The following is an 8,774-nucleotide window of genomic DNA, read 5'->3' as shown; positions in this document are numbered from 1 at the left end:
ATCGTCCATGTGTGTCTGTAAGAAGAATGTGTCTCTGAGAGCTGTTTCCCAGAGAGGCCAGAAGAGGGCATTGAAGACCCAGGAGCTGCAGTCAGGCAATTGTAAATCCAGGAACCACACTGCTCCTGTCAGGAGAGGGTTCTCCTAACAACCTCACCAACAGAGAGAACCCAGCAGAAAACTTCTTAAGGCCTTGTATTCACTGAAAAGGGACACATAATGAATAACGTGAAAACTAACTCTAAACAGCCAGAATTTGTCTTTGTTTCTGAACAGGATCTCTTCATCCATGTTAACCTCAAACTCATTTTTGCCTCAGCATCCTCATTGCCTAGTTACTGTCATGTAACCACCATGCCTGGCTTGATCATTATTTTTTCACTAAAAAAAAAAAAATGTTTTTTCTTGTTAAGAAACTTTAATCCCATCATTTTGTTTCTCTGACACAATCCTTGATGTGCCTGGAATTTGGCAGCATGTTATTGTTTTAATTGAGAATCCCAAATGTTCTGTTTTACCAATAAAGAGTCAGGAGCCAGATGCTGGGGTGAAAAGGCTGCTAGCTCAGCCAGGCAGAGAAAGCACCCAGCTGACCTTCCTCCTCTGCTATGTCCTGATGGAAAAAACCCAAAAGGCTCACTAGCTCAGCTAACAGCCCAGGGAAGAAAAAGCCCACAGCCAAAGGCTTGCTAGCTCAAAGCCCAAAAAAACCAAAAAGGCCAAGGAGCTGAAGAGCTAAAGAGCTAAGAGCCAAAGAGATAAAAGCTAAAGAGCGAAAAACAAGAGCTCAAGCTAAACTCCCAAGCCCAGCCGCTTCTACTTCCACATGCTGTCTTCAATACCCCTCAACTCAAAGTCTCTGCTACTCTTCCATCCCTGGCAGCTGGTTTCTTGCTCCACCTCTTGACCTAGGGTTAACTTTACTAAATCCTATGTATGGAAAGCTCTTGGATTAAAGGTGTGTGCTAGGGTTCAACTGTGCCAAACAAAAGACATGTTTTTACAGTTGAGAATCTCAGGGATCAGAGTGGGGTCAAAGGCAAGTTTATCAAATACCCTGCAACAGCATGTGCTAATCTGCTTTCTGTTGCTGTGATTAAACACTGACCAAAGCAACTTGGGGGAGGATTTCATTGGCTTACAGGTTGGTCTGTGATCAGGACACCTAGGCAGGAACTGAAGGAGACCATGGAGGAATACTGTTTACTGCTTTGCTCAGCCTGCTCTCCTAAGTAGCCCAGGCCTTGTACTGCCCATTGTGGGGTGGGGCCTCCCAGGTGGGGCCCCTCAAATGCACCCGCCTGTAATCCCAGCACTTGGAGAGGCAGAGGCAGGCAGATCTCTATGAATGCGAGGCCAGCCTGGTCTATACAGCGGGTTCAGGACAGCCAAGCCTACACAGAGAAACTCTTGTCAAAAAACTTTTTAAAGAAATGCCCCGTGGACATGTTCACATTCCCTTTCCCAGGTGGCTCTAGTTTGTGGCAAGTTGAACAAAGCTAGTTAGCTTTGGATATGCTTTTTGAAATTATCCTTGAAAGCCTGGATTACCTTTAAATTAAGTAAAATCCTACTATTTGCCTCAAAAAAAATATTTTCTGTTGCTTGGAAGAATCTTTGTAATTTTTCTTTGGGGCTGGGGGGCTGCAGGGAGAAGAAGCCTTGCTGTCCTTTAAGAAATAAGGAACTATATTTGCTTTACTTTTTTTTTTTATTACATCTGTTTAAATAAGTGTGCATGTGGCTGCTAGTGGAGATCAGAAGACAACTTACAGAAGGGAATTCTCTTTTTCTACAAGTAGGTCCCAGAGATGAAAACAGGTCAACAAGTTTGGCAGTAAGTGCCTTTAACCACTGAGCCATCTCACAAGACCTATATTTGCTTTTATTAAGAAACTGGTGTCTGGACATAGTGGCATATGCCTTTGACCCCACCACTCCAGAGGCAGAAGCTTTATCTTTGTGAGTTTGAGTCAGCCAGAGTTATATGGTGTCACCCTGTCTCCAAAGAAAAGAAAGAAAAAGAAATTTGACAGGAAATTAGAGAGCAGGGGTTTGGGCCTTTGCAGCCCTCAGTGCATCACAAAGCAGCCACCTGTAAAGCTCAGAGAGGACTCTGAGGCCTGTCCGAGGGGTAGAAACACTCTTAGTACATGCCCCTTCCTGTCCTCTAGACAGCAGTTGACACCTACTGTTTGCGGAGGTCGATAAGACAGTTGCTGTGCTCCACTCTTCAGTTGCCCACAAGCAGGAGTCACTTACTGCTCATGCTACTAATTCAGCTTCTGCTCCTGAGAGACAGCGCGCTGGACGGTGCATACCGCGTTTCATAACCGAAGCATGCATGAGTACAAGCAGCAAGAACATGCATGCAGTTTGCATGACATTGCAACGGTGTTCTCTGTGAAATTATGCTCAAGGACCCATGGCTTACAAAAACATAAAGTTTATATCCATGTTGATAGCTAGCCATGTTCCTTAGGGAGGACACACTTTCTATAGCTTTTATAATGTGACATACTCCTGAAAATATTATTTGACCTCTACATATTTGTGGGGATAACTTGTTTAAGATTGAGCAGTTGGTTGCACTGTGTAGTTAGGCCCTTAACATGAAATAGGTATTTCATTTACAATAAAAAGAATGACAAAATGTACAACTTATAATTGTAGGGCTAAAGAACCCATAAATTGGATACAGTGGCACATGCCTATAATCCTTGCACTCTGTATGTTGAGGCAGGAAGATTGCAGTTTTGAGGCTAGCCTGGGCTATATAGCCATTCCCTTAAGTTTTTAAATATAAAACTCAGGATAATGTACCATCTCACTGCATTAACAATGTTGGGGAGTGTTACATTCCGAGGCCTGAAAGGAAGAGCGATTGCTCTAAGTGGGATGGTATCTTTGTGAAGATTATTAGCTGACTAATAACAGATGTGTACCAGCATCCAGGTGCACAGTGGGAATGGAGAGAGGGCTGATCTAGATGGGCAGATATAAGACACTGTGACTAGGCTTTAGGTGGGTGACTTGGGACCTATTATATCATTCTTTCCTGAGTTTATCTTATTGTTCAGTCAGGCCACAGTTAAAATCTGATAGATTTTTCTGAGAATTACTCTGACTATTGCTAGTGAGCTGTTGACAATGCATGGCTTCCAAGTCCTAAACTAACCAGGTTTTTGAGAGTGGCAAAGATTTATGCTCTGGACCTAACTGCTACAAACAGAATGGTGAGCCTGGTGTGGTGGCTCCCACTGGAGAGGCTGCGGAGAAAGCATTGCCACTGGGATGAGGTCAGCCAGGGTTTAGCACAAACAAACTGCTTGATCTCTCTGTACAACTGTGTGTGTGTGTGTGTGTGTGCGGGCGCTCACGCGTTTGGGATAGGGTTGGGCATGCACTCTACTTAATCTTTGCTTCTGAGTACTGGGATCATGGGCTTACACAACCACACCTATGGGCAGTTTAATAGAGAGGAAAGGAACACCTGAGCCATTGTTGTAAATAAAGCCTGAAGATAGATACTGAGGTACTGTACATAATTATCTCTCAGTCAGTCATACAGGTTCACGTGAGCGAGAGAGTCAAGTGTCTGTTCTGTTTTCCAGCGTGAGTGTATCTCTATCCACGTGGGGCAGGCAGGTGTCCAGATTGGCAATGCCTGCTGGGAGTTGTACTGCCTTGAACATGGTATTCAGCCTGACGGTCAGATGCCAAGTGACAAAACCATTGGCGGCGGGGACGACTCGTTCAACACATTCTTCAGTGAGACTGGAGCCGGCAAGCACGTGCCCAGAGCAGTGTTTGTGGACCTGGAGCCCACTGTGGTCGGTAGGTGCCTGGGCCCTGGGTGGAGGCTTTCCTGGCAGAGTGGCAGAAGCCCACTGAAACCTCTGCAGAAGAGCCAGGCTGTGCACTGTATGCTGGGACCTAGTTAGTAAGAACTGGAGAGTGTCGTGTGTGGTGTTTGTGTCCCCAAAGGCCAGGAGACATTGGAGACAGACATGCACAGTGGAACGGAAAGGCCCTTGCTTGAAAGACTCACAGTCCACATGGTCTCTCTCTAGATGAAGTGCGCACAGGAACCTACAGGCAGCTCTTCCACCCAGAGCAGCTCATCACTGGGAAGGAAGATGCGGCCAACAACTATGCCAGAGGTCACTATACCATTGGCAAGGAGATTGTGGACCTGGTCCTGGACCGCATCCGAAAACTGGTGAGAGGATTGCAGAGGAGGCTTCCTGTGGTGCTTGTCCTGGTCCAGAGAGTCAGTGTTAATGGTGATGGGGTCACTGTCTTGTTGGGTTACCGTTGCTGTGGTGAAACACCATGAGCAGAGCATCATGGGGAGGAAAGGGTTTAACTAGCTTCCACTTCCACAGCTCTGTTCATCACTGAAGGAAGTCAGGGCAGGAACCTGGAGGCAGGAGCTGATGTGGAGGCCATGGAGGGGCGCTGCTTACTGGCTTGTTCCCCATGGCTTACTCAGCTTGCTTCCTTATAGGGCCCTGGACCACCAGCCCAGGGATGGCACAATGGGCTGTGCCCTCCCCCACCAATCACTAATTAAGAAAATGCTTTACAGACTTCCTACAACCTGATCCTAAGGAGTTTTTTTGGGTTGGTTTGTTTGTTTGTTTAATAAAGGATCCATCTTCTTAGATGACTGTAGCTTGTGTCAGGTTGGCATAAAACTGTCAAGCACGGTCATTTTGGGAAATCTGTGAGAGTGAGGAATACATCATGAGTTTACCAAAACACCTTACACACATCCTGTGCTGAGACACATCCACAGTCTTCCTTGTATTCCAAGCGCCCCTGTGTGTTGTAGACAGTTTGAACTGGATCAGTTTGCAGAAACAGAAGTCACAAATGCAGGGCGTGGAGGTCATGGTGTGGCTCTGCGGTCACTGGCTTACACCCTCTGGCTTTCCCACAGGCAGATCTGTGCACGGGACTGCAGGGCTTCCTCATCTTCCACAGCTTTGGAGGCGGCACAGGATCTGGGTTCGCGTCTCTGCTCATGGAGCGGCTTTCGGTGGACTATGGCAAGAAGTCCAAGCTGGAGTTTGCCATCTACCCCGCCCCCCAGGTGTCCACAGCGGTCGTGGAGCCCTACAACTCCATCCTGACCACACACACGACGCTGGAACATTCTGACTGTGCTTTCATGGTGGACAACGAAGCCATCTATGACATCTGCCGGCGCAACCTGGATATTGAGCGCCCCACGTACACCAACCTCAATCGTCTGATTGGGCAGATCGTGTCATCCATCACAGCCTCCCTGAGGTTTGATGGGGCCCTGAATGTGGACCTGACAGAATTCCAGACCAACCTGGTGCCATACCCTCGCATCCACTTCCCGCTGGCTACCTACGCCCCGGTCATCTCAGCTGAGAAGGCGTACCATGAGCAGCTGTCAGTGGCAGAGATCACCAACGCTTGCTTCGAGCCAGCCAACCAGATGGTCAAGTGTGACCCTCGCCATGGCAAATACATGGCCTGCTGCATGCTGTACAGGGGCGACGTGGTCCCGAAGGATGTCAATGCGGCTATTGCCACCATCAAGACCAAGCGCACCATCCAGTTTGTGGATTGGTGCCCAACGGGATTTAAGGTAGGATGGGTGCTGTGACATTCTAGCTGAGCAAGCGACAGCCTGTGGGAAGAATTTCTCTTTCCGTGTCAGGCTCCAAAGAAAGTGTGTGTAGTGAGTAGTTAAGGTGCTGTAAATAATCCTGGGAACCCTTATTTAGAACTGTCAACTACCAACCCTTATTTCTTGTTTTTGGTTTATTCTTGCGGGGTGTGTGGTGGTCTCTGGTTTTTTCAAAACAGGGTTTCTCTGTATAGCCCTGACTTTCCTGGAAATTACTATGTAACCAGGATGGCCTCAAACTCACAGATATCCCCCTGCCTCTGCTCTCTTAGTGTTGCGATTAAAGCATGCAGCACCATCTCCAGGCTCCAAACCTTATTTCCTCCTTCTTTCTTTCTTTTCTTTATTTTAAGATTTGTTTATTTTGTATACAGTGCTTTGCCTGCATGTACACCAGCAGGCAAGAAGAGAGCATCAGATCACATTACAGATGGTTGTGTGCCACGTTGTGGTTGCTGGGAATTGAACCCATGACCTTTGGAAGAACAGCCAGTTCTCCAAACCTCTGAGCCATCTCTCCAGCTCCCAAATCTTATTTCTTACACCTGCAGAGCTGCATGCTTGTTTTCTACACATGAAGATTTCTGTCAGTTTTCTTTTCACTAAGCAAGCAGTCTGCCTTGGGTAGGCTTCTCCTTTTTGGCCTTTATTGTACTGTGAGGTGTAGGTCTGTTCAGTGTGTTGTTCCCAGTTTGGCCTTGGTAATTCAAGTAAATACTTTAACATCTTTTTTCATTCCCTAAAAGATAATATGAGTATTTGTACTTTGAGCAGAGTCCACAGTTGCCAACTTGGAGTGAACTATCTTTTCTGAGGTCACTATAAACTTCACTGCCTTTCTCCTTCTCTGGCAGGTGGGCATCAACTACCAGCCCCCCACCGTGGTCCCTGGGGGAGACCTGGCCAAGGTGCAGCGGGCCGTGTGCATGCTCAGCAACACCACTGCCATCGCAGAGGCCTGGGCCCGCCTGGACCACAAGTTTGACCTCATGTACGCCAAGCGGGCCTTTGTGCACTGGTACGTGGGGGAAGGCATGGAGGAAGGGGAGTTCTCAGAGGCCCGCGAGGACCTGGCAGCTCTGGAGAAGGATTATGAGGAGGTGGGCGTGGACTCCGTGGAAGCAGAGGCTGAAGAAGGGGAGGAGTACTGAGTGTGGGGCTCTGCCTGGCAGCCATCTGCTTATGTCTGCCCCACCACTGACACTAAAGCATGTATTTACTTATTAAAATGTCATATTGAGCTAGTTCCTGCCTGGTGTGCTGAGCTTTCTAACACAACTCCTTTCTAGATACCTGCCTTTTCCAAGTAAGTTTCTCTGAGGAGAGCATACTAGATTTTTCCTAAGAAACAATAAACGTGTTTGTATTTTCAGTTGTAAGTTCTAACTAAGGACATTAGGATAAACTGCTTTATTTACAAATACTGCTTGATTGGCACAGAAATTAATTTTTGCCCTGTCTTGAGCTGCTGGGGATGGGTGTGTCTTGGGGCTGTGGAAGCTCCATGTATGACACACTCCACTGATATGATTGTCTTTTTTTCCTGCTGTCACTTTGCTGTTGGCGGTAACGCAGAACCACCCACTGTACCCTCTATCAAGCCCTATTCCTGGAATGGAATTAAGCAGTGAGTACTTGTCTTAGCAGAGTCTTTTATGCAAGAAGCAAGCACTTGAGGACAATATCTCAGAAGGTTCTGGTAACACACCACATAGACCGGTATGTAGTTGCTCCATGCTAGTCAACCAGTAGTTATGCTTAGGTGCACAAATGAACCATGCATACATATAAAGGCATGTATCTTCCAAAGTGACTGGTGCCTTCTTGAGGTCAATATGAAACTTCTGTGAGGGTTCCAAGTAGTCTTGAGTACAGCCAAGGACAGGACATCTCCAGGTTTGGGCTGTTGTGTCCCATTTTCCTGCTGGTGCTAAGCAAACTGCTTTTCCTTTTCCAAGCCTCCGATTCCCCGATATTAAGCAGGTAGTGCTCTTTGAAAAAACCATAGGGGGTCCATCCTCCCGATACAGCAGCACAGGTTTGTGCCTCTACAGGCTTCCCAAGAAAGACAGCCCAAGGGGAGGCTCTTGGCTGGCCCACTGTTGGGGCCAGGGCTGTGGGGCCTGCCTTCTAAGTACATGTACTGCTCGAACTCTGAGAGCTGCTTTAAGTATGTGAGTACCCATATGGGCAGAGGATGGCAGCACCACGTCCTGATGAGGAAGCCTTGACCACCGGTGTGAGCACAGACTGCCAGAAGGGCCAAGGGCGCTCTTTCTACTCCGCAGCTGTGATAGAGGAGCTCACTGCCTGTGTCACAGGAGGATGCCTTCTGGGGAGCAGACGGTATTCAGCATGTGTTAGAGCTATGTAAGCTTGGCTTCAGGCCAGGAGCCAGGCCTGCTGAGCTGAGACAGTGAGACCACACCAGCCTTGTCATCCAATATGAGCCTACTGTCCTGTGTTGCTCTCTGGCCTTTTGGAGCTTACCACCACCCCTCCTCCCCCCCCATTTTCCTCTTTTGTTCCTCCAATTCGTTTTTACCTTTTATAATGAATACTAAGAGGCCTTTTTTTAGAACTGTGTTTGAACTAGATACCTATCTTAATTGACTATTCTCAACCTGCTTCCTGAGATTTAAATAACAGTGATAATTTTGTTGACTAAAAAAGGAATCACAGGGTTAATATGAGGTTTAGTTAAGAACATAATAGACAAGCATGAATGTGGAGAGATGACGTCACCATGGGAACCTGGTGGGGAATGCTATGTCCCTTTCAGGTCCTTCCTTCTCCACAGAAGGCTGTTACATCCCGCATCATGAAAAGTATTGAGAGGCAGCTGTGGAAAATATATGGCAATGGAGCTCAAAAGACAAGTGAAAAATAATGATTTTTATAAACGGGCAGCCACTGCTCAGGAAGTATAAGAGGCTAAAAGTAATTAGAACAGAATTAGGGCCATCATGGGGAGAGCCCGAATTGAGAGTGTGCTAATGGCTGGTTAGTTTCTAGAATGTGGTGAATTGAGGATGCTGGTGTCAAAGGGAGAAGGATGGGTGGAGAGAAAGAATAGAAAAAGGTAAAGTACCAATGCAGAGAACAG

The 8,774-nt window shown here is 47.1% G+C and overlaps 1 protein-coding gene across 2 annotated transcripts; it reads left to right on the top strand.

Moving 5' to 3' along the window:
• The first annotated feature begins 3,663 nt into the window (after positions 1–3,663).
• Positions 3,664–6,895, top strand: LOC127197470 (tubulin alpha-3 chain). 2 transcript variants are annotated; one of them, XM_051155394.1, is made up of 4 exons: positions 3,664–3,837; positions 4,074–4,222; positions 4,946–5,626; positions 6,523–6,895. In XM_051155394.1, the coding sequence occupies exons 1-4, from the start codon at positions 3,717–3,719 to the stop codon at positions 6,817–6,819; spliced, it is 1,248 nt and encodes a 415-aa protein (XP_051011351.1). In that variant the 5' UTR covers positions 3,664–3,716; the 3' UTR covers positions 6,820–6,895. The 2 variants fall into 2 exon arrangements, with proteins under 2 accessions (XP_051011351.1, XP_051011352.1); XM_051155395.1 differs by lacking the exon at positions 3,664–3,837 and having other exon boundaries at positions 4,078–4,222; positions 4,950–5,626.
• Positions 6,896–8,774: the final 1,879 nt, after the last annotated feature.

This window comes from Acomys russatus, chromosome 13 (genome assembly GCF_903995435.1).
Source record: "Acomys russatus chromosome 13, mAcoRus1.1, whole genome shotgun sequence".
Lineage (NCBI taxonomy): Eukaryota > Metazoa > Chordata > Mammalia > Rodentia > Muridae > Acomys > Acomys russatus.
Note: the sequence above shows the minus strand (reverse complement) of the source record. Positions and strands in the feature narration are given on the sequence as shown.